The sequence below is a fragment of the Sphaeramia orbicularis genome, chromosome 15, assembly GCF_902148855.1.
Source record: "Sphaeramia orbicularis chromosome 15, fSphaOr1.1, whole genome shotgun sequence".
Lineage (NCBI taxonomy): Eukaryota > Metazoa > Chordata > Actinopteri > Kurtiformes > Apogonidae > Sphaeramia > Sphaeramia orbicularis.
In genome coordinates, this window is record NC_043971.1 from 36050493 (window position 1) to 36078023 (window position 27531).

Below are 27531 nucleotides of genomic sequence, written 5' to 3' on the forward strand. Positions count from 1 at the left end.
TGATTGGAGCTGAAACAGGCCGTTTCATATCACTTCAGCTTGTTTCATTTAATTTATCCTCTTGCAAATCTTTGCTCTAGACTTAGTTAGACATACACACTGTACACGCTGCTGAATTCCTTTGCTATGTTCTTGTGTAGATAGGAACATTAAAACAGATTCCACCACCCACAGAGACAGTGCCAGTGACCCTGTTAGCCTGTAAACACACTTCTGTCCGTGTAGACAATTACATCATTTGTTCCACGGGGAGATTTTATTGAGGTGGTGACGTACACATCTACTGACGCCAGGGGGAGGGATGTCCTGCTGGGCTTATTGCAGACAGAAGAAAGTATAAGACAGGCGCTCTCGCTCGTTCGGCCGTGGGAATGGGAATACTTTATCCCATAAGAAAAGGCTCATATCCCTGTAGGTGTGCGTTGCCATAGCAACAGTGCCGGGAGTTCTGTCAGGTTGGCTGGTCATTGGTGAGGGGATCATGGGACTTGAAAAGGGTCAGGAAAGTGCATGCAACTTTACTGCCATCACAATCAACCTCTGTTTTCCCTACACTTCACCTCATTCACCTTTACCTTCACCCTCAGATCCCCTGAGACGCTCTTCTGGCCTTTAGAAATTTCAGGGTCACGAGCACATTTCAATCCCACGTGGAGAAATATCAACAAGCTCTATATAGTCAAAAACAAGCCACTTTCAGGATGGTAGAGTCTGTGTAAAGCAGTGAACATCACAGGTAACACTTTCATTGTCATGCAGACTGCAGACTGTCAATCAATGTCCCCTTCTGATGTAAGTGTTCGCACCGAGAGTCTGAGTCCAGCTCAATTATAATCATTTAGTTATTTTTCAGTGCTGTCAAATGAACCACTATCACATCACTGCAGAGTACTCCCTACTACATGTCAACCAGCATGAAAAGCATGATGAATCTGTTTATTTTACAAATAGTGGACAGTAATTACCTCCATTCCCAATATCCAACATCATTCCAGGTTCACTATTTAGCAATGTCAAGCTGCCACGACCACTCATTATCTGTCTATTCTGTTAAAGTGACACTAAACAGTGAAAAATGTTGGTGGTGTAAATAGAATCCTACGACTCATTTGTAATGAAATGCATCAAAGCTGGTGATAATGTACATAAACATTGACAAATGGGGCAAAATCTATGTTTTATAGGTGAAGGCAGTTGAGCTCACCACTTCCTGTTTGATTATCTTTTTAAGCCTTCCCACTTTTATGTTTAAGACAAAAAATTGTACTTTTTTGAAATTTGAAGTAAACATTATGTTACCACCTCTAATCAGCGATGTTCAATCCACTTCCACTTCCTTCAGTCAGATTATATCCTCCTGAGACCCAGTAAGCAAAAACTTTTGCCATTTTACATTAAATAATTGTCTTAATTGGAAACAGCATGATGCAACAGTTTTTTTTTGTTTTGTTTTTTTTTTTGTTTTTTTTATATATACATATATACACTACCAGTAGGGATGTCCAATATTGGCTTTTTTGCCAAAAACCGATATGCCGATATTGTCCAACGCTTAATTTCTGATTCCGATATCTACTGATATCTACTGATATCTACCGATATCGCTGCCGATATATGTGGGATATTAAACTAATTTTAGGTAACATCACACATCTCCTGTCATGGAATTAACACATCATGCCTAATTTTATTGTGATGCTCTATTGGATGCATTCTCAAATGCAACAAGGCTTTCAAAATGTAAACACTGTCTGTGCAAAGAATACATGCTTCAACTTAAGTTGTGGAAAAAATGCCATATTTATTTATTTTCTCTCCCTCCCTCCATGAGTCTATTACAGTGTGGCAACTCTACTGTACAATTTTGAAAACTGCACATTTCTTTCAGCTACAAACTGCTTAATTTACACGTCGGTAAATGCCGGTGAGATCAAGGCATTATTTTATCGGTTTTAATGATAGGCAAAAAAACCGATACCAATATTCACCGATATTACATTTTTATGCCAATATCGGGCCGATAATATCGGTGGGCCGATATTATCGGACATCCTTAACTACCAGTCTAAAGTTTGGACTCACTTTTTTATTTAAATGACATGAGATGGATCACAGATGGACAACAAGTGCTCAGCATCACTTGGAACTCCTTCAAGACTGTTGGAAAACATTTCAGGTGACTACATCATGAAGCTCATCGAGAGAATGACAAGAATGTGCAAAGCAGTAATAACAGTAAAATGTGTCTGTTTTGAAGAATCTAAAATAAAAAATATGCTTTGAGTGTGTTCATTCATAGTTTTGATGCCTTCAGTAAGAATGTACAATGTAAATAGTCATGAAAATATAGAAAAAACAGGTCAGTCCAAACTTTTGACTGGTAGTGTAATGTCTTTTTAAGTGGACTTTTTTTTCTTTAGCTTACCGGCCGACTGGCCGTAAGCTATTGTCATCATGTGGCGTCCGTCATCATCTGTCGTCGTCTGTCATCCGTTACAAAAATTTAAATCGTCTTCTTCTCCAAAACTACAACTTCGATTGACTTCAAACTTGGTATACAGCTTCTTTATGATGATGTCAACAAAAGTTAGTGAAATTATTTGGATCTGGATCTGATTCTGGATTTGGTGCGACTCTGAAAAATTTCCCCATTATAAGCAATGGGAAGTGGATCGATGCAATAACTCAGTAAATATAAATGATATCAAGTGTAAATTTCTACAGTCCAGCCCTGATGGGGAGATGACCAAAACATAATGTCCACATGCTGATCAGGATCTTCTTCTGGATCTGGGACCTTACAGAAAATTTAACATATGCTCTTATGGGGGAAAAATTTCAATTGTCTTTTTCTCCAAAACTACAGTTCTGATTGACTTCAAACTTGGTATACAGCTTCTGTATGATGATGTCAACACAAGGTATTGAAATTATTTCGATCTGGATCTGATTCTGGATTTGGTGCCACTTTGACAAATGTTCCCACTATAACAGATAGGAAGTGGACTGATCCAATAAATCAGTAAGTATCAATGATATCAAGTTGGAATTTGAATTTTTTACAAATCTGATTGGAATATGACCAAAACATGGGCTATTTCTGTAATATAATAAATACACATAACTGGGTGACAATAAATGGCATCTGGATACATTTCCCAAAGCTTTTAATTTGGCTGGTAAGCCACAGGGCCATTGGTCCTATTTTTTTAGTAAAGCTGTGAAACTCTTGTCCACTACAGAAGACAATAATGCATTGCTGGGTCTCAGGAGGATACTGAAAATGAAAGTCGTTCTATCGCTCTATTCCGAACCACTGGACTCTCACATGGGCAGCAATTTGCCTCCTAAAACTACTGCTTTCATCAGTTATTTTTTTGGAAAAAAGGTACTAAAAACACCACAGTGACAAAACAACACAGGCTGCAGAATTGCCTTTTTTTCAGGAAAATCTGGTAGGTTTAAGAGCACTTCAGGGCCCCAGTTCCCTTTTTTATTGTTATTATTGGGTGGTAAAACCAGAACAAAGAGCCAAACTAACCCCCTCAAAGCCTCAAACAGACCTGTGTAAGGATGTCCCCGAACTAGTCCTGTCACACATCTACACCTGGATGTTCAGACACTAAACCATCCATCTCATCCTCTTTCATACACTGTGTCGGTTCCTAGACTCAGAACGAGAATAAAGTCATGCTTTTAAATCTCTGAGCTTGATAGTTTGCACTCTTTAATTCAGTCTGAAAGTTAAACCTTTCACTAGACCCTTACTGTAAAGTGTAAAGCACAATATTTCCATAGCTTTAGTGCATATTAATTTGATATGCCAAGTGAAACTATTAAGACATTCTGCCAGTGATTAAATTCTATTAACTTCTTAATGATATCAGATGAAGCTGACAAGTATGAATGTAATTGTAAAGAGAAAAGAAAGAGAGAGAGAGAGAGAGAGAGAGAGAGAGAGAGAGAGAGAGAGATAGCCAGCATTTTAGTGAATGGATCCGTTACGCTATTTGATACGCCAAATTAAACTATCTGAGAATTAAGATATGCTGATGGTAGTCCAATTCTAGTCCCTAATAATACATATCAGATGAAGCTGACAGGTATGAATGCTGCTAAGATGCACTGTGTTATGACAGCTTATGAATGATCTGTACAGTGATTATAATATAATTAATAACCACATTTACATGTACTTTTTAAGGGTGTAGGGTTATTGTAAAATGCTGCTAAATGATATGTTATGTAGCGCTGGAAAATGTCCCAAAATAAAACCTAACCTATATAAATGTACTCAGTTTAATCTGTGTTTACCCTCCAGACCTTGTTTCATTTCATCTCACCTTTTAACAGTTTCATATTCCATCCAAAAAACACACATCCAGATATTTCCTTCCTTCACATAAACACATTTTTCATCTTGACACACTCTCTTATAACACACTAGTCCTCAAATGTGCGTGGTCCACCATCTGTCCCCTTCCTTCCCAGCCTCTTCTCCCTCCACTCGATTAAGGCTGACTATTCAAATTGCCAGCCTGATAGACAACCTATTCACCCGCTGTGCATCCTTCATAGCTGGAGCTGACACATAAATACAAGTGGTAAACTTTCCATTCCTCTGTAGGAGTCTAAATAAACACTTAGCTCAAAGTGTTGCAGTCTGGTGATGGGCGGTGTTTGATCATGACCGAGAAACAATGCTATCACTGTGTTCCACGCTCCCATACAGTGACTGTGAGATGTCTCTGTTTGCGTCGACATGAGAGGAATAACAGAAAAATCCTCCACATCAAGGCAGCTGATTGTGTGTGTTTGTATGCGACTATGAATATCTTTAAGAGAGGCATTGAATTTTTAGCAGCTGAACATGCAGACAGTTAAAAGAGGCTTGGGGTGTTTTTCCAAGTGTCTGCAGAGACTCACTTTTGACAGTCGCGGTCCTGGTGCAGTTGTAGAGAATAGCCAGCTCTCCAAACACCTTCCCCGGCCCCATGGTGCAAAGCTTCAGGCTCTCCTTCGTCACCTCCACCTTCCCATCTGAAACATGCAGAGAAATACAGGTGCACTATTAGGCATAATGCAAATGGCTCATTTTATTTTTCCACCTGATTACGCAAGTGTGCAAATCTTTCTGCTATTTTCAATACGTGCAGCAAACAAAATTTTGGTGATGAAATGGAGTGGATGATAGGTGTCTGTGGGGTTCTGCTTCATTTTTAGTGGCGCCCAGCCAGAGTATTCTTGACTCACTGGTCTAGAAAAAAAAAATAAGATTATATTGCTGTGTGGAGTCTCCAAGGGCTACTGGCCTCCTCCCAAGGCTGTGCATGGCTCTGTTAAATAGAATTGCAGCACTACCAACATGAGAAAAATCTACTTAAAGCTTAAGACTCCATAGCTCATGTAACACAGCATGGCGCTGCTTTACGTAGGGACTGCTAAATCAAAACATGTGAAAATATGTGTCTGTTACCAGAGCGCACACATAAAATAGTTTTACAATATATATGTCACCACTGTTTTAGTTAAGCATTCTTTCATATAACTCAATAAAAAGTACAACATACAATTACTGACAGAGCTACAGCGCATAATGTCAGAAAATTAATCAGAAAATTAAAAATATATGTAGCTGGGACAGGCTCCAAGCGACCCCCGTGACCCTAGTGAGGAAAAAGCGGGTTCAGAAAATGAATGAATGAAAAAATGGAAATTTGAGCTGATAGTATAAGAAAAGAAGAAGTTGAGAAATGACCTAAAATAATAAGAAGGAATCATTTACAGACCATGGATACACTGTATCATAGTTTGGCAACCTTTGCAATCTAAAGAGCCATTTTAGGGCAGAAATAGAAAAACGAAACTGTCTGGAGCCAAAAGATACCCTTATATCTTTCCTCAAATTGGTAACTGTTTAAGAAACTCTTTAGGAATAGTTTGTACAGAATGTGTGGAGAATACATCAAAGATTGAGTGCATTTACAGAACCACAAAGAAATTACAGAACTAAGGAAAACAGTGATATTTGTCATTATTTTCATTAAAAAATCAACTGGTATGTGAAGGCTTTCTTTGCAATGAAGAATACAGATGAATACCTTCAGTGCCATAAAATTAAAAAGTAATCTACTTTCACTACTACTACAACTACTACTATTTTTTAAAATTCATTTGGAGTATAATCTACATTTTTACAACTGCATAACATCAGAATCACTTTATGGTTGCGACAATAATAGTAAAATGTGTATAAATAAATAAATAAATACATACATACATAAATACATACATACATAAATAAAGTGCTATACATTTCCTTATGGTTTTTGACATAGCCACATTGAGCCACTGGGAAAGGGCCCAACAGCCATATGTGGCCCTGGAGCCACAGGTTGCCTACTCCTGCACTATATGGACAAAAGTATTGGGACACATTGGATTTTTTTTCCATCTTCAGGGTAAATTATGTTTACATTGTCATCTACAATACTTACAACATGCTTCAAGGTTAGTTTTTACTTATTTTATATATTTTTAAAATCATTTTAATGCTTTTAATTGCTCTACCCATAGATTTCTGAAATACAAGTCAAATTCTGACCAAAAATAATCACTTTAATCCACATGTGACAGTCTGGTTTCTTTAACTCCTATTTAGGAATACAGAAATATTGGTTTGACACTTATTGTGATAATTATTCACAAATGACATAAAAAATTTTATCCTGATAATATTTCAAATCAATATGAATCTTCTACCAGCTGTAGATGTGATGTGTCCCAATACTTCTGTCCATACAGTGTATCTGCACCAAATTCACTAACAATCAGTGCAGTTGCTGAGATTAGAGGTGTTGTATTCCACTGAGAAGACACTGACAGTGAATATAGCTACATGCGCTGTAATTTTCCACTATTATTCAAAACACAATATTTCACATCGGATGTATGTGACATATACAGTGTAGTTCCATTATTTGCTTATTTTGCTATTGTGAATTCTTTTATGAATGGCACACTTTCCAAATGATGTAGGATATGTGGTCATTGTTCAGCTTTGCATATGTATGTATACAGTGCATCCAGTGTACGTCTCATTTGGGGTTTTTAGCTGCAGTCTATGACACACAGTCTATTGTTTACAAACCAACAGCTTCCCAGTCTGGGGGTAGATATGTAAAACTCCCATTTCTGGTCGGGAGGAAAACACACCTACTTTTAAGCATGGAGACAGACTTGGTTATCAACTGTTTTTGGATGTGCACAAAAATGAATACACCAAACTTTTTAGGAAGATGGTTGAAGGAATCAAAGAGGGAGGCTGTGTCTGCATGGCTGAACAAGTCTGTAATCGGCGGAAAACTGAAAAAATTATATTTTGGCTTAAAGAAACAAAATGGCACAAGTTGTTCCCGAATATTTCCCATGTTTCTATTTTTTTTTTTTTTATTCAAGAAAGAAAAACAATATATGATGCATTTTAGATACAGTGTCTTGAATTGTTTTTCTTAGTTTAACAAACCAAATCCCCTCTTTCCCACCCTTCCCACATACATACATACAAACTACCCCTAAACATGAAAAAAAAAAACAATAGATAGATAGATAGATAGATAGATAGATAGATAGATAGATAGATAGATAGATAGATAGATAGATAGATAGATAGATAGATAGATAGATAGATAGATAGATAGATAGATAGGTAAGTTAAATAAATAAATAAATAAATAAGGGGAGGTGGGGTGGGCACACAATAATATAAATCATGTTATAGGTAAATTAAACAAGGGACACTACCACGCATTATTTCTAGCTTACAGGGTATATGATGCTACAGGAGGGTGGTGAGCCTATCAAATTACAAAATTAAGGGGTCCCATAACTTAGAAACTTTCCAATTGATCCTCTGGTGAAATACTTTATTTTTTCTAATTTTAGGAAAAACATCAAATTGCTAAGCCAAACAGATGCTTTTGGTGGGTTAGGAGATTTCCACTCTGGAGATATTCTTTAACGGGCCATAAGGGAGGCAAAGGCAAAAGCATTTTTCCTGTCTGTGGCCAATAAGAGCTCATTAATTAGTATGCCAAAAATGGCCATTTCACCTTAGTGTAAAAAGTAATACTCTTAACGATGCATTTAATACTAAGGTGAAGCTGTCTAAGGCAGTGGTTCCCAGACTTTTTTTCTTGTGACCCCATTTTAACATCACAAAACTTTAGTGACCCTAGACATTCAAAATTGAGACTTTTTTTGCTAAAATTAATTTGTTTTTGATCATGTAATAGTTTGCTATACTATGTTGCAAATAAACATTAATTTTAGATGACACTTAGTCTATATAATGCATATCAAAATGGACAGAGGCAGAAAAGCCAGGTGTAGATTACTGGACAAAGTGAGAATTTGATTTTCCTTGGTCAGGATATGTACAGTCAGTCCAGCTTGGATTTACAAGGCTGACAATTAATACTGAACAAACAAGAACTCAAACTAAGAATTATGAAAGAGCTGCAGCATCTGAAACTGACCACAATGACCATTTGAAAGATAAACAGTACCACAGTGCTTCAGTTTCAGCTTCACAGTTTGTCATGTCTTTTATGTATTGGGATTGTCTCTTTCAACTCATCATATATATATATTTTTTTAGTAAATTTTTGGGGGCTTGTTTTTATCAATTACTAGCAATTTCAGGTGACCCCATTTGAATTCCAGACGACCCCAAGGTTGAAAAACACTGGTCTAAGGTTTCCCATATTTAATGTGATAGATGACTTTGTGGGGTATTGCTGATCAGATTCATGACTGCATTCTTGTAAACAGGAAGATTCATAGAATTATCATTTTCAATAGCCATGTACATAGTTCATCGAGGATACTGTATTTTTCAGACTAATGACAAAAACAGACTATTTTGCGCAGTCAGTGACAGTAAGAGCAGACTGGGAGCAAAAGTCAGTGATCAGTCATTCATCGTTATACATATAGAGGTATTTTCAAGATAAGTAAAACCATTAACTCACTAATGGTAAGTACAAAGGTCAGAGGGTCATCCTCTGGGGACCATAACCAATACACCAAAGTTCATACTGTAGCAATTCATCCACTAAGGGTTGATCAGTATTAGCTTGGACAAAAGTTATAGACAAACCAACTGACAGATCAGTAAGGCAGTGGGGATTAAAATAACCCATTAAGGAAGCAGATCCTTTAGATTCATTTTAAACAACATCTGAGGCCCTTCCTTTTGTGCCACTGTGTTTAGACAGGCTTCATCTAGGATGTATGTTTTCCTGGAAACTACATTCCAGACTGTAACTGTGATCCACACAGAGCCAGAGCCCAAAGAAAACAGCTTAAGTCATCTCCAGTAGACTGATGAAATACGGCAAAATGATAAGAGCTGGCAAGTAATCCTCTGAGGAAACATTTTGACACTTTATCTTGTTAGTGAGGGTCAGGAACTGCTTTTAAAACAAGCCCACCTTAACCGGCCATTTCTCAGGACTCATTTTCCTCTGTATTCAGAGCTCTTTACACCTCATTGAACCACGAACTGCGTCCTGTTGGTCTACGAATTCCATTAACGCTCAGCCTCTAAGAGAAAATGTTAAAGCTCTTAAAACGTGTTGCCATCTTTGCATCTACTTCACCACCCTTGTTTAACAGCCTTTTTTTGTGTGTCGGAGCCTGCATGTAACACCCCGCTCTCCGTTTTCAGTGTTAAAAGAGAAACAGCTGGAGACCAAAATAACAATCTACACCTAATTTACATATTTAGCCTTCAAAAGGAGATGCAAATGACTAATTGTTAATTATCAAAAGCTTGTTGCTATCAAATACCTTATCATTTACAACAGGTGGCAGAGCTGTAAAGCTGTTTCAATGAGTAGTAATAATATTCATGGACATCTTGGTGCCATTAAATACTGCTGTGATCAATATTTTATGTTAACAAGTAATAAAATGATTATATAGTATGAAAGAAATCACTAAAGGTGGCTTATCACCTGGGGAGGCCATGGCTCAGATAGTAGAGTGGGTCGTCCAATAACCAAAGGGTTGGCAGTTCGAATCCCGCTCTGTCCTTGTCAGTCCATTGTGTTCTTGGGCAAGACACTTCACCCTCCTTGCCTCCAGTGCCACTCACACCGGTGTATGTATGCGTGTGAATGTTTGGTGGTGGTCAGACGCGAATTGGCAGCTACGCTTCTGTCAGTCTGCCCCAGGGCAACTGTGGCCACAGGCGTAGTTTACCACCACCAGAGGGAGAATGTGAGAGCGAATGAATAATGGGTTAATAATGTAAAGCGCTTTGAGTGACCAAAAAAGCACTATATAAATCTAATCCATTATTATTATTATTTATTATTACCAACAATGAATCTTCACCGCAGCTCAACCGTATGCAATATTTCAGTATTTTAATCTCATTTTTGTTTTAAAGCTCTGTTTTGGTTCACATTCTTTGTTTTTAAGAGTATGAAAGTTTAGGATTTAAAGCAGTCTACTGAGGTCTGGATTGAGTCGAGCCTGTTGCATACTGATTTCACTACACTCCCGAAGCTAAAACATCAAACAGACCTTAATTAAAGTTAAACTCTATAAGTGAACACTTTGACATAGAACGAGAGGGGAATAAATGTAAAGTTAAACAACAGCCCCTGTAGTGAAGTACTGATAAGGTATATGTAAGTTTATAATTATACAGATAACTATTGCCCTATTCTAAAAAAACACAAGAAATATAGTGTATTAAGACCAATACTGGATGTCTGATATTTAATAATCTGTTCATGTAAGTGCAAAGAGAACCATGCATCACTTAAAAACTTTAGGCTACAATTTAGAGAAAAGCAATAATTTCTTGAGGCGACTCATCACATACATTTTCATGGTTTGAGGATGGTTAGTAGTCATGAGAAACTTCCTTCTTTTGGATACTTGCTCTCTGCAGGCTCCAGGGAAATTACTAACATTAGGAAGTCCAATTTTGCAATTCTTCTGATGCCACAATTGGTCTTTTTTTAAGAAACTCATGGTCAGTGGACTTGCACACAAACACATGGGCCAGCTCTCATTTCCCATTTCACCGTCTAATAAGCCCTCCTTTATTACACTTGCTTTATTACAGGCGCTCCAATTTCACTTGAAATTCACCTCTCATATGCTGGTGTCAGTCAAATCTTATTCAAATAACAATACCACAGGCAAACAATCTCACTCTTATTGGTCAGTTGATCTGATATGATATATTTTTACATCTCCCCGTGTTCATGTTTAACCACAGCCAGTGTCATGTTCTCAAAATGTAAATGAGATTATATGGGAGAGGAAGGCAAAAAAAAAAAAAAAAAAAGACTAACAGCCATTAGGGTTTTTCACCGTCGATGTATCACAGCATGTTGTCTTCGTCTGAAGTTGTGTAGCTCTGTTAATGGCTGTTCATTTAAATGCACACAGTACGGCACTCCTCATAGCGGGGCGTGGGGACCGACCTCAGAGAAGAGACTTCCCTCTGGCTCGAAATCAAAAGGGATTCTGGCTGCATTTCAATGATAAAAGCACATTTACTTTGACTTAGCCATAATATATAAAGTAACACGTATGTGCACCTGTTAAACGTCAAACACCCTTATTATAATCTACAAAAGATGTCTGACCAATTTATCAGCTTTTCTCTGTTAAGCTGCTTAGATTTTAGACCAAACCTGATGGCTGTGTTTAACATAATTAGATTACAGATAAAGGGATTTTTGTAATACGTCTAATACGCCTAAAAGCAACATGAAGCACAAGGCTCTCTGTTAACTGTGCATAAATTTGGGGACATCTGTAAACTTCCACGCGGTGTCCTTTACGCTAAAGCCATTACACTGTGCCTATAAATAACAGGGGTCAGGCACAGGCGACTGTTTGATGTTTCCTCTTCTTGCATTGACGATGGCTTTATGTTTTTCAAGCAGCACGAAAATGGAGTTCAAGAAACAGGATGTGAGGGAGTTCAAGTCCCACAGAGGATAACATACAGCCACCCTCGCGTCCTGATGGTCCTTGTTCTTCCGCAACTTCTCAGGGGTCAGATTTCCCAGTCCCTCCCCAAGTCCATTAGAGGCACAGACAAATACAGATATTAGATCGTTTTCATCCTCCTCCCGCCAGCCAAAACCAAGGTTATTTTTTACTGAAGGTTTTATGTGGCAAAGAAGTCAAGTTGCCACTTTATTCTGACTTAACCCATAAAGACCCAGTGCTACTTTTGTGTCAGTTCCCAAATTAATTTTTGTCTCTTTTTAACCTTTCTTAAGTTATTTATCAGCATTTATTTTAATATTATCCTCTGTATTTTGCATTTTTTTCAATAAAAATCAGGTATTTCCCCATATTTAATTTCAGATTAAAGTTGTGATTTTTTTAAACTTTTTTTTTATTTATTCATTTATTTCGAACATGCAAAGAAACAAAATAAAACAAAATGAGCAAATTAACCCTTTCACACACGAATTATGAGAACCTTAATCAAATTTTTTTCCTGAGTGTTTTTATTCCTCTTTAGGCATGAAAAAAAACAATGCGATTGAAAAATTTCTTCTGAAAAATAAATAAAATAAAAATTATTTTACAAATTAAAAAAAAAAAATACAGAAAAAAAAAAATCTTTTCAACCTATTTTTTTATGAAGTTGCAAAAATGTCCACTCAGCTGGACACCACACGTTTAATTTTTGACGCACAGAAACATGTATTCACTGACAAATTATGTGAAAACTTTGGTGAGGGCTTGTGATTCTGGGGGTTTATGCTCAGGAGAGATCTACATAATGTTACCAATTCATGTCAGAAAAGATATGTAGTGTCTTAGAACTTTAATAAAGATATATGTAAAAAAAAAAATAAAAAATCCACTCCATCCACTGTCACTGATCCAACTCCATGGGTTTTACTGGTGAATTAATGTTGTAGAAGATGAAGGAGTTTCCTCCCAACGTCCGAGTGGGTCATATTAGATGACCATGAAAAGAGGAAAAAGAGTATTTTACAGCAATTATTTCCATATATTGATAGGATTTGTGGATCGACAGGTATTTATTTATTTATTTTTAATCATTTTTTTTACTTTTTTTTTTTAATTTTATTTATTTGCACATCACAAACAGCAAGAGAAAAAATTTAAAAAAAAAACAATTTTCATGTGCAGGAGGGGATAGAAGCCAAAAAAGGCTTATGTAAATACCTCCCCGGATATAAACAATACACAGGAAAAAAAAACTACACAAAAGATTTAAAAATGCAATATAACTGAAATAATAATCTAAAGTAAAAACAACAGAAATACAAATCAAATGATATGAAGCCTTCAATTTTTTTTGTAAATTAGAGTCCTTTTCAGATGCTTTATAAACAATGATAAAGACGATGTTGAAGTTCAGGTCGTAGATTATTCCAAAGATGTGGTCCACGATATTTTTGAGAATACTGACTGACAGAAGTTCGGCAGGTATTAAACATTTTAGGTCAGTAGATAGTTTTGGTCGCTGGTGGCTGTTTGGGTTTTTATGGGTTAAGGTCAGCAGTGACATATTTGTTTGTGGGAAACAAAAACTGTTACATTCTTCCTGACAGTTTGACCAATTTTAGGGAAGAGATAAGATAAGATAAGATAAGATAAGATAAGATAAGATAAGATAAGATAAGATAAGATAAGATAAGATAAGATAAGATAAGATATCCCTTATTCATCCCACAAGGGGAAATTCCAGGTTTATAGTAGCAAAGTTACAAGAGCACACAAGAGCAAAAGAAGCGCAATATCAAGATAAACACAAAATAAGAACGCTATATACACTATTTACAACTGAGCACATGCTGATCATGCCACAGATTTATTGCATGTTTTAGTGTACTGTTTATTGTACAGTTATTGCATAGAATTTTTGGAAGAAAAGTCATGTGAGAAACAAGAGTGAAACCTCTTTGGGTTGAGCGTGGGATCTATTCAGCAGGGACTGAAATGGGTTCAGAAAATTCCAAGGTTAAAAATCACCATCTGTTGCTTTTTTTTCCATAAAGTTGTCTGAAAGGTCTCATAAATTGTGTCTCATTCAAGAGTTTGACTGAAATAGTAGTGTTTGATATTGCATTGGCTCTGTGTAGATAGTCTGTTTTCACCTTGTTTTCCAAAGAACGTAGGGATACACAAAAGAAATATTGCTGTATTCAAAGCGGGCCAAATGTGAAAAAAAGGGAGCAGACACATGAATAAGCACAGCAGGGAGACAGCAGAAAACGCAAAGTACAATAAATTCATTTCCAGACAAAAACAGAGGAGCTCAGTGGAAACATATTCACGGAAAAAAAGAACTATCGCTTTTCTTTTTGAAAACATAATGGTGTCCATGATGAGTTCTTTTAAATTAATGAAAACTTGTAAGTCCTGCTAATAACAGAACTGTGTCCTCGCTCTGTAATGAGGACTGGTTCTTTGCTGCAGGCCTTCATCTTAAATTATCTCTTTAAAGACATAATAAACCTCAGAGTTTAACAAAATAAGGATGTACACTGCAGCCATCGATGATGAAAAAAACAGAACGACAGAGTCAGAGAAGGACAAGACTTTTATGTTGTTAATCAAGGAGAACTGTGCAGAATGGGTTAGATGAAGTGAGTTCAAAGCACTGTTTCACTAGAACAGGCAGTGGATGGTGATGTTCTAGGATACCGAGAAGAGTAACTGTAACTGCAGCAACAAGCAGTAACAATCCAGTCACCTGAATGAAATGTTGCTATTCCACATTTCAGCAAACCATGGCTAGGGTCTGTCTGAAAAGCCAAAAAAAGACCTTTTTTTAAACACTTTCCCTTCATCTTATTGGAAAACTGCAAGGGGTTAAGTAAAGAGGAAAAAGAGAATTGATAAAGTCTGCTGTTCTGAGAGAATCCAACAGCTCTTACACTGATAGATGTTGTGTAGCTCTGCTGTAGTGAAGCTAGATATAAAAAGTGCATCTTGGAAACTCACTTCGGTGCATTCGTACTGCGCTGTTTAATGCAGGATATAAACTAGGGATGTGAATCCTCACCGCTGAGGTTGATTCGATACGCTACAAGCGATACGATACATTAACGATACAGTGAAGCCCCCTGCCGATATGATGCGATACGATTCACGCCTGTTTACGACGTGATGCAATTCTTTAATGATTTGACAACGGTTTGATTTTATACAATGCCATTCGGTTCGATACGATTCATGATTCAAAACGATTCAACACAATACCAAGAATTTACAAGCCCACATCTGGTTTCTAAACATCACAATTCTTTTGTCCTCTCTCTTTCGTTGTGAAGAATGTATTTGATACTTGATTGTTTTCTATAAAGCAAAATAATGAAACCAACTTAAAAAGAAGAGGCAATTCAATCTGGTACAGACAGAGGATTGTTTTATTCCTAATAAACACTAAATCATACACAAAAAATGTTTTTTTCCATTACATTTGTTTTTGATCTCATTCTTTACTTATATATTTTTATTCAGGCAATTTCCTTTAGGCCTCTTAATAAAAAAGGTACGCTGAATATCTTCACCTACAGGGTGGGGAAGCAAAATTTACAATATTTTGAGCCAGGGATTGAAAGACAGTGTATGACCAATTAGTTTATTGAAAGTCATGAGAATTTATTTGCCACAAGAAAATTTACATCATAGAAAATGTTTTTATTCTATGTGTTCTCCTTCTTTCTCAATAACTGCCTTCACACGCTTCCTGAAACTTGCGCAAGTGTTCCTCAAATATTCGGGTGACAACTTCTCCCATTCTTCTTTAATAGTATCTTCCAGACTTTCTCGTAATAGTTTTGCTCATAGTCATTCTCTTCTTTACATTATAAACAGTCTTTATGGACACTCCAACTATTTTTGAAATCTCCTTTGGGTGGCCTGCATTCAGCAAATCACACACTCTTTGATGTTTGCTTTCCTGATTACACATATGGGCAAAAGTTTCTGAAAAGGTATGGATAATAGTGTTAGGTATGATTATGACATCAATATATGTTTGGTTTCAAAACAACTGATGTAGTGCCTGCTGAGAAAAAACAACTAAATGTTCATTGTAAATTTTCCTTCCCCACCCTGTATTTTCCTGCATCCTCCATGTTTGCTGTTTACAAACTGCAGATGCACCATCCAGCTCCCATATGTTTTAATAAAACTTTAAAGGATAGTGATGGTGCATTCAATGTAGGGCTGCACAATATTGGAAAAAACTGACATTCAAATTTTTTTTAACCCTGCGATATATATTGCGATATGAAAAAATACTCAAGAGGATATAATAGCTGTGTGGTGCCAACATAAATGGTCAAACTAATTAGTTGTGTTTCCTCTCATTGTGGCAACAGAACACGTGTTTCGATATCATTCGTCTTGTAGCCGAAATAATTCCAGATAACTTTCTTTTTGGCACCAAGTCTTCATTTTTGGTGATTTTCTCTTGTTCGTTGCTCACTTTTCAATGTTACCAGTGACTCATTCCATGTGCAGGGGCGTGGTCTTCCAATGCAAACTGATTAAGTTGTGATTGGCGGATTGCTGTACGCAGAGTATGTCAGGTACCCAGGTTGAAATTCGATGAGAACATGTTGAGTTCCTTTGCCTCCTACATTGCAGGACCTGCAATGTGACTATTGTGCACACGTACATTGTGATAATGATGCTCAAACAATATATTGTGTAGACCTAATTCGAGGCGCCTCGAAAACACGGGTGTAGAGGAGATAAGCTACGTAATAACTGAAGTAACCATGGGTTTTACTGGTGCACACACACTAAGAAAGATACATTGCACATTTAGCCGGCAGTTGTATCCGATGTTCACTGAAGCTACAGGTGCAGTCACATCACGAACGTCTGTCTCAGACCACCGATTCAAATCTGTGAATCTCTCCATCCCTAACATAAATACAGACAAAGCAAATAAAAATTGGACTTATTTATTAAGGTTGGAAAAGAAATAGGCTTGAATAAAGGCTAAAGCTGCACTAATAGTGAGACACTTTCATCATCTTGTTTACTCTGTCGATATTTTTCATTTATCTATTTTTTATTTATTTCGAATATGGAAATGGTACAAGCTTCCTGATTGCTACTAATTGACTTCTTAGTACAACATAAAATGGAAATGAGAATTCAAGGAAGCAAAAAATAATAATACACTCAAAAAAAAAAGAAAGAGTCATTTTCGAAAAGAAGTGAAAAGAAGCATAGCTTATTAGCTCTCACCCCTTAGTTTAAACCAGCAATATGTACACACACACACACACACACACACACATATACAATCATATACATATATATACGCACACATACACTTAAATATACATACATATTAATCCTGTATAGTCATGATTGTACTAAAATACTAAATCTACGCAGGATAAGGATAAAGTTCTAAATTATATCCATATATCTACAAACCCACATGTGGTCATTCTGAAGTATACATATTGAATTACACATCATACGCCTACATTTACTACATTTTAACCCACAGATGAGGTTCTTCCAGCCTGATTCAGCTGCTTTTCTCCTCCTGAAAATCCAGTTCATTGCTTACTATTTAGTTTTATTCAGGCATCTGTGACTGAAGGAATTATTTAATGACTGTCCTTCAGGTTGTAAAGATTTAACTCATCAGAAATAAGCACAGGTTCTGCTGCATAAACTTCACATTTTACACCAGCAAGTGTTGTAAGTATAAAACATATGATCATAAAATATGTGACCTGTGTGTCATGTTGATCATTTGTTTTTGTGAATAGTCAGGTCCTGCTAATGTTGCCGCTGCAGTGAATTGTAGGATTGTATTCTGTCCTCTCCTGTGGTACAGGATGGTTTAGTGTATCCTCTGCTAAAAAAGGTACTAAAGGAAGCACTGAAGCTCCTTTCCTTTGCATTTAGAGAATTCAGACAGCTCTTATTATGGCTGATATTCACATTCTTCCAGGTCAATTCACTCATCTGGGAATTTTAATAAGCAAAAAGGACTATTTGGACACACTGATAGTCTGATTAATCGCCAGAACCGTTACAAGTTATGGCAGAGTTAGACACAGGTGGTGGCCGATAAATAACATTAAGCTTCAAAAATTATATCACGTCTTTATTCAGCATTTTTGTTTTCTCCACCATCAGTTGACTGACTTAACTTCAGTCTCTGTGAATCAAAACCATGTTTCATATCTGTATTTCTGCATCCATGTATCTCTACCCTCTTAACTTCTAGCTATCCTCTTAATAGGTTACTCATAGAAATACTCTGAAATTCAAAAATTCAACCTTTGTGTGTTATTGGAGGACATAACAAGACGTTATTATTTTTGTGAAAATCTTCAAAATATTTTAATGTCAAGTAGAAAATCAAGCTCAGGGAAGTCACCATATTTGGTCCCTTACCCATAAGTGCCCAAAAAAAAAAATCTAAGAAGTATATCTAAAAAAAAAATACACAAAGAAAACACATGTAAAGTGAAAGGAACATGTATTTTAGAACACTATAACAACACAAATGCTGATACCTGTCCACATCCACATTCTCCCTTTGAACATCATTCCTTACATTAGTACCATTACTTCATGGTACCTAACAAAGCAGGTACACTCACTGTTCATGCAGAGGTGGACCTTACAAACCCTGTAGACCACATTGGACCTGAGATTGTTGACTCACTGTCCTTACTGGAACTGTTGATGTCACTGTCTTATGTATGTGGAAATTACCAAAAATAGTCACTTGCTCGATAAAGGGTTAACAGCGCTTTTCCTCCTTCTCTGAGAATATCATGGTGTTTTTACACACTGACAGCACTTGGCTTGAGAAAGGCTTGGTTTAATACAGAAAAACTCACAAAGACTGGAATTGAAAAATTAATCACAATCTATATTTATCATAAACCTTTCTTGACCCCTAATCAATGTGCTTTTATTGAACTGAAGAAAAAAAACTTTTTGACGTAACAGTATCCTCTGTTTGCATAATTAAAAGGCTGTGAAATGATCAGTATGCTGTAGCTTTTCTCCTTTTTTCTTCAAGTCTGTGATCCCAGCTGAGAAGAGCCTAATGTTGCTGATTTCTGCTGGAGGACGCTTTGAAAACCTTAGTCTGCTTTTTCTTTGAATAATCTTAAATCTCAACTTGTCTCAGTGGAAAATTTCTTGAATTCCCTACTGTACACCTACTGTCCATTTGAGGAAAAGCAAAAATTTTCTGGTAACTGGGGTTAGTTAAAATATTGTCGCTCTTATTCCTGATATGAAATGAATATTTGGTTCCACAGTGTACAGACTGGTTTGCAGAAATGCCAAAATGTAACCTTTTTCTGTTTATGTTTGCAGTACAGGATGTGATGCATCGAATGGATGTATTTTCTTCCCCCTACAGAATGCATATTTTAGACAGTCCCAGAAACTCTCATTCTCCTCTTCAACTGGCAGACATTCAGAAAAATTCAGCACTAAGCCCTGAGCTCCTTCCATCCTTGATCTAAAGTGCTGCACATCTCCAAAAATATGCTGCTGACAGGACCAGAAGTAAAGAAAGGAAAGGAAAGGAAAGGAAAGGAAAGGAAAGGAAAGGAAAGGAAAGGAAAGGAAAGGAAAGGAAAGGAGAAAGACGAGGCACAGGAACACAGATGTGTGCCTCACATGGGCCTTTTCACCCTCTAGAAAATTGTGCTGCATTTTCTTCTGTTCGTTAATTTTTTTTTTTTTTCAAAGACTTGATTACTTGGTTAGACCTAATGACTCAAACAGCGTGGTATCAGCAGGATACGGACAGCAGCGGGTTTCATCCTTTTTACATCATTCTGCCTTGAAGACTGAAAAATTGGCCAAAACTCACTGTAATGTTATATACCTACCTTTTGAGCCTTTCAGACCCCAAATTAACTTGAACTGAAATGAACTTTGAATCACAGTCAGAGGACATCTGAAGTGAGATGCCACAGCTTAATTCCCCAACGTGCTTCCTATATTATCCTTATTTTCATTACAACATTAAAATAGGATTTGGCTTTACTCCCGCTGCTCTCGTACTCATCAAACTGTGGTTATTGCTGTGAGTTGACAAGCTGATTGATAGCCTGAACAGGGGGCAATGAAAATGATCATTTTGCATTCACAGACCAAATCATAGCATCGTAATTAGATGTTAACGTCATTGCGATGTGCACATACTGTGGCTTTTCTTTTATGCAGTCCAGACTTAATCAGACAGTTTCAACATCAGAATACAGATTAATGTGACATCTAAAGATCTACTACATAATGAGCCTCTCCCGTATCCACTCTCTTTTTAGTAGCCTACTGCCACATCACTACAGACATTACACGGAAACTCAGATTCACTGTCAGGCACAAATTGTTACATATGCACAAAAATCGATGTACATTTTGTGTAGTCACTGCAGCGTAACAGCGGTGATTTCCATTTTCTCAGATATGTCAAAAGATGCATGCCGCCTTGTAGCCTGGGAAAAATTGGCCAAGTTCTATGTGAAAGGGATTTTTCAATAATTAAGATACAGCATTGATGTTCCCCTACTCTACAGTGTATCAAGCATAGACCCAAAATACACACTGGCATCTTCACACGATTTCAGCCCATAGCTGTGATTTACAAAGATTTCCAGAGTACTGGATAAAGACAATCAAAGTTCACAAAAAGATCAGAGAGATGAATTTTAACTCAGGAGACCCAAAAGAAGTATGCAATTATAGACAGAAACAGGCAACAGCCTTATCTTAAAGTCCTGAAAACACAGACTCCAATGACTTTGACTGATGACATTGGCTTTTTAAAGTATTAAAGCTTCAGTAGGTAATATTTTTGGGGTGTTACAGGCAAAAGTTCAACCAAAACTTGCCTGACTACTGTAATTCAAGTGGTCTAAGAGGGCACAAAGTGTCTGCACCAATGTTATTATTGTAAAGAAAACTAACCAAATGGCAAAAACTAGAATTGGAAAAACATTTTCGTTAACTGAAATAAATAAAAACTACAATTAAAAGAAAAAAAATGTCCAATTGATATGAAATCGATCTATTTCACTTGAGCAATTTTAGCTGCTGGCGCCATATGATATTTAATGGTCCATCACTTGTGGTCAATTGTGGTTTACAGTCGTCTTCTGGTCCCCACTCTACCTGGAAACATGGAGACTAAAGTTGGGAGAAAGCAGCAGAGTCCTGTCTGGGATTTATTTGAATATGATGGAGAAGAAGAGAAAAGATATAAAAAAAAACAACCTAAAACTAAACTAAAACTAAGCATTTAGGAAAAAAACGAAACCTAATTAAAACTACCAAACCTGCTCTAAAAACGAATTAAAACCAACTGAATTAGAGGAAAAAAAGTCAAAACTAAATAAAACTAAACTATAATGAAAAATCCAAAACTATTACAACCTTGGTCTGCACCTCATCTTGGATCTTTTTCCAGGCTTTAGAAAATCTGGTAGCTGATTTTGACCAATCACAGATCTTTTCAGAGCGGCTATAAAGAGGAGCCACTGACAGCAATCTGACTACAACCATTCAGTGTAATGCTTGCACAAGGCTCATCTTTATCCAACATTTCTCAGCTTCAGGGGTCACATTAACTGAATATTTATTCATTCTGAGTCTGTCATTTTGACAGATTAGAACATGGTATAATCATCCAGTCTGTGCAGCCAAAGTGCAGGTTGAGACCAAAATAAAAATGGGAAACAATGACAAGTAAAATTGCATTGTTCGTGTCTGTTTAGACACAGTGGGCATTGTGGTTTGGTGCTTTCCACTAATGAAGAGAAAAAAATAATAATAATAATAATCTGCTTCTGCTTCACGTAGTCGACATGAAAAGTTTGTCCTCACTTTTTTCTCCATGCCCACATGAATGCCTAATCAGTTAATTGCACTAATTGCAAAATTCATTGTTCAGTGCTTTAATTAGTATTATTAATGAATTGTTTTTGAAGAATTGTTAGTACAAAGCATGTCTCGTTATGGTTTAAAATGTTCCACTGATAGGAAATAACCAATCTTTATATTAATCTTAATTTTATTAACCCTGTCAGTCAAAAATGTGTAACTATAGTCTTTATTCAGCAATAAAACCTACAAACACTAATCAGCCTTTAAGACTCGAGATCGTCACTGTTCTTAAAGAGGTTCTAAGCAGTACTGATGTTCCAAACTGTCAACAGCAGAGGGAAGTTGCATACTACATAGACCACGCTTACGTTGACCAAAACCACCAATGAATCAATGCAATCCATCCATGGACTGCATAAAGACAAAAGCTCAGTGTTTACACACATCTGTATTATGGTGTCGTCATGTTTAGAACAGACTTTATTACAATTGAGTGTACAAGGAATTTGTTTCATAGTGGAATCGAACCCACAACCTTGGCATGCTCTAATCAATTGAGCTAACCAGCCATGTTTTGTTGCCCGTCACTTATTTTGACAATCAGCCAAAATAACACGGTCTTATAATCTTCACGCGTTGCAACAGCTGATAGTTTACATTACAGCTCTGTTTTCAGACAGAAAACCATCAGAGTACAGCCACAAATCATCTCTGTTTTCTGTACAGTTTGTGTTGTCAATAGCTGCACTAAAGATCTGTTTGGAATCGTCCAAACAAGATCAGAACTGTCAATTTAGTGTGAACCATTGATCAACAAATGGTAGCAAACACAATAACCTAATACAGTAACTTCATACTTTTATAAGCTTCATAATGAAACCTTAAGAAGAAACTGTGATGATGAAATTCTTTTCATTTAAAGCTGTGTGTCCAGTGCTGAAAAAAACAACAGTGCTTGTAACTTTTTATTACTTTGTCACTTTCACTGACTCTAAAAGTTGTTTCTCAGTGGTTCTCATCCCATCTAGTCACTTTCTGACACTTTGGCCAAAGACACTCTGGTATTTCGTTTTCCTCAAAATGGGAAACCAACAGAGTGACTTGTAACTCCCTCTAGTGGTCACATAAATCCATCAGACAATATAAATATATTCAGATCACATCTCTACAATCCAAAACATTGGTGTCTGTGACATAAGCACTATATTCTAAAAACTCTAATGATACTTTAAGGCAGTGGTTCCCAACCTTTTTTTTTGCTTGTGACCCCATTTTCCATCCATCCATCCATTATCTTCTGCTTCTTCCAGGGTCGGGTCGCGGGGGTAACAGTCTAAGCAGGGATGCCCAGACTTCCCTCTCCCCAGACACCTCCTCCAGCTCTTCTGGGGGGACCCCGAGGCGTTCCCAGGCCAGCCGAGAGGCATAGTCTCTCCGACGTGTCCTGGGTCTTCCCTGAGGTCTCCTCCCAGTGGGACATGCCCGGAACACCTCCCATGGGAGGCGTCCAGGAGGTATCCGAAACAGATGCCCGAGCCACCTCAGCTGGCCCCTCTCGATGTGGAGGAGCAGTGGCTCTACTCCGAGCTCCTCCCTGGTGATCGAGCTCCTCACCCTATCCCTAAGGGTGCGCCCAGCCACCCTGGGGAGGAAACTCATTTCGACTGCTTGTATCAGGGATCTTGTCCTTTTGGTCATGACCCAAAGCTCATGACCATAGGTGAGGGTAGGAACGTAGATTGACCGGTAAATCAAGAGCTTCGCCTCTTGGCTCAGCTCCTTCTTCACCACGACAGACCGATACAATGACCGCATCACTGCAGACGCTGCACTGATCCGTCTCTTGTAACCCCATTTTAACATCACAAATTTCTGGCGACCCCAGATATTCAAAATGGAGACATTTTTCTCTTGGAGATGTCTTAGCGGGGCCAGGCAGGTGAAGTAATCTTTCCATTCTTTGTTCGGTCCAGTTTTCTGATTGCAGCTGTGTCAGGGCAGGTTGAAGCATAGTAACCCATGCAGTCACATGATCAGGTCAATCAAGATATGCCCTCTCAGATATTATATCCTACATTTTATATGAACTTGATTTTTATTAGGAAAAATGTGTGGTGTTTTAATTATAATGACTATATACATTGAATCATAAAAAATATTTTTATTAGTAATTTTATAATTTTTTTTTTTTTTTTTTTTTTTTATCAATTGCTTGAAATTTCAGGCAACCCCATATGATTTCTAGGTGACCCCAAGCGAGGTCCCGACCCCAAGGTTGAAAAACCCTGCTTTAAGGAAATGTTTTAATATTTGAAATACTACATATATCCACCTTAAAAAAGAGTGACATGTAAGTCCACATACTGTGCATGTTGGTTTACTTCTTTGGCATATATCTTATGTAGTTTCATGTGTGCTTAGGCTGAAGGGAGGGATTTGTCCCTCACTGTGGCAGAGCAGATTACTTTTAGCCTATCATGTATCCTCACTCCACACCTCAGCAAACACAGCTTATCCAGTTATAGCAGATGCTCAGCATTACCTTCAGTATGACCAGCCCCTCAATACACACACACATACATACACATACTCTACCAGTGTTTGTCATGGGGGGGGGGTCAGAAGGTTCATGATGACATGAGGGGGCGTTTGTTCAAAAAAGGTTCAGAAACAATGCTCTATAGTATACAAGCATAAAATACAGCAGATTTCACCACTAAGAATGTAGTTTCAATCATTTGCATAATATTAAGCTCAAATAATGTTCATGAGCTGTTTTTTTTCTGTCTGAGCTTTTCTTTCTTCCTCCTCCGCTCCCCGTATGTCTTCCACACTTATATTGCTTTCAACATCATCACTGTTCCAGATGAGGAACTTTCAAAGCAGGGTTACCCACTGAGGGGATAAAGGCCCAGGGATCATTCACAAATTAGTCATTAACTCGCCTGAGGTGCATTCTCTAGGTTGAATATGAGGATCAATTCTTATTCCAAGAGTGACGGAAAAAAAGACAAAGAGATCTCTTACTAATCAGAGAAGAGGGCATAGACATTTAACAAGGAGTCGAAAGGACAGAATATAAAGAGAAGGAGGAATGAAAAGGAACTACGCGGAGATTGACAGAGAGAATACAGCAAAGGAAAAGATGGGGAAGAAGAGGAGGTAAGTGACAAGAGACAGATTGGGGTCAAAGTTGTAAAATGCACGGAGGAGTGATAGAGTAAAAGTGAGCGTCTTACTGTGAAAGGATGACCTGCACATGTGTATCAGTACGTGTGTGTGCAATTGTGACAAAAAGTGAGAGAATGACAGCGAGAGGAAGTGACAAAGTGAATAAGTTAGAGGCAGAGAGTGCAAATGAGAAAAGACACATGCCAGAGAAAGAGTATTTTCACTTGATGTTCTCCACAGATGGTGTTCTACAAAGCGTAGGTGAGATTATCACTCTGCAACACATACATATAAAGTATTTGCACATAAAGGGCACATTAACCCAAGTCGCAGAGTTCTTGGTAGACCATTTGTTAGTAAATCCATGCAGTAGAAGTAACCACTCCGTAAGAAATCAATGCACTTCTTAAATGGAGCTCAGTGCATAGTAACCTCTCTTCTCACCAATTTTCTTCGCTTTTCTCGTAAATAAAACTCTTTCAGTTGAAGATTTGTATCTGGTGAATGAATCATCACAATCTGCTCTTTAAACCACAAAATCACCAAAAAAAAAAAAAAATACTGGGAAATCAAATTATTTTCCGCAGGCAGGCTTTCACAGCAATCGATTTCTCATGGCAGAAAATTGCATCAACAATGCTATTGGAGAGGAGAAGTACAATCCTACACATATTGTACACCATAGGTACAGTTTACTGAAGGTGCAAATTATCTCATGTGACATTTGAGGCAGCAGCAGCAGTGTAGAAAAATGGCTTTGCACCTTTGCTTTACACAGAAACAGGACTGACACCTGATCCTGACCATTTTTGATCTGTGTGTCTGAGGGAGAAACTGGGGAGCGTATTTAAATGTCATTCCAATTACAGACCCTCACATTTTCCCCAGACGACACCTTAATAAACCTCCGCCGAGAGGCTCATTAAAGTTATCATGGAAAACCAATAGCTCTGACGAGGGCCAACTACATGTGACTCAGTCTGATAGTGATAATAAGCCAGAGAGTATACATACACACAGTGCACCTTTTTAGATCTGATGCCAAGTACTTAAAACTGAGTTGAACAGGCTCTCTTCGCAGCACTGTGTCGAAGGTTATTACTCACCCACAATTGGTTGTTGACAAAAATCTGATAAAATAATAGGCAATGCAATTTTACGAACATGTGTATTCTCATGGGTCTCTCCGAATAAAATCTGTGAGCTTCAAAAATTTTACTTCACTGAGCCATTTTCCCAAGATGCTCCTTTGACAGCAACAGCAGCAGCAACAATTTGAGGTCTGCATTAGTTAAGTTGCCAGGCAACAATGCACGATGGTGGGCTTGTGCACTCACGTTTCTGTAGTCAATGCATTCCCAGTTCCCGATTAAAATGTAAAAAAAAAATAATAATAATAATACCTGTAATGAAAGTGAAAGTCTTTGGAGTAAAAAATAACAGGAGCAGTTGTAGTGGTGTGTTAATTTGCTTTATATATCACTTTATACAACACTCAGCTACACTCAGGTGCTCCTATTGATTACATCTCCAAGCTCTACTAAAGATGAGAAAGGAGCCCATCTCCTTTCACTCTGCCTCATTGGACAGTGAGCTCCGAGAGCATCCATCTGAGGACTCTGCCCACGGCACAGGGAAATCCTCTCTGTAGCAATAGAATCTCAAAGACAGACATTTATTCTTATTATCTAGACAGTTTGTGTCACACTGGTTCTTTAGGAAACAAGTCAATGCACTTCATGCTGATCTATTGATATGGACAGTCTCTGTTTGGGGAGTTTATTTAGCTAGTGTACAAAAATAACAATAATTAAAAATTCTGAAGGGGCACAAGTTGATCAGATGACATTGTAGACATGGAATTATACCATATTATTATTATAACATGTCATGTAATCTACTTGTGCACCCTCAGAATTTAGGCTTGTTTGATGCCTCTTCTACAATACTTTTAGTAGAGCTTGGAAATGTAATCCATAGACATGGGAATAGCAATCTAACGATTACCAGTATAACTATAACGATAAACTGTGGTAAAATTGCAGACGGTTAGTATTACCATTTAAATTCTAATTATCATGATAACCGTGTTTGATTACCGCACTTTTATGGGGAAAAAACCCTACATAAAGTGATGCTTTCATGTCAAATATTTACCTCCGCCAAGGAGGTTATGTTTTTGCCAGGGTTTGTTTGTTTGTTTGTCTGTCTGTTTGTTTGTCTGTCCGTTAGTGTGCAACATAACTCAAAAAGTTATGGACAGATTTGGATGAAATTTTCAGGGTTTGTTGGAAATGGGATAAGGAAGAAATGATTAAATTTTGGTGGTGATCGGGGGTGGGGGGGCCCACACGGGGGGCCACTGATCGTTAGTGTGCAACATAACTCAAAAAGTTATGGACAGATTTGGATGAAATTTTCAGGGTTTGTTGGAAA

General features: G+C 37.4%; 1 protein-coding gene across 2 annotated transcripts in view; it reads right to left on the minus strand.

The window, feature by feature from the left end:
* The window catches only part of prkg1b (protein kinase cGMP-dependent 1b), a 174395-nt gene that overhangs the window by 112090 nt on the left and 34774 nt on the right, over positions 1–27531 (minus strand). For both annotated transcript variants that reach the window (XM_030156607.1, XM_030156606.1), the window contains exon 3: positions 4927–5040. In XM_030156607.1, the coding sequence (XP_030012467.1) occupies positions 4927–5040 (114 nt within the window). The remainder of the gene's footprint in view (positions 1–4926; positions 5041–27531) is intronic.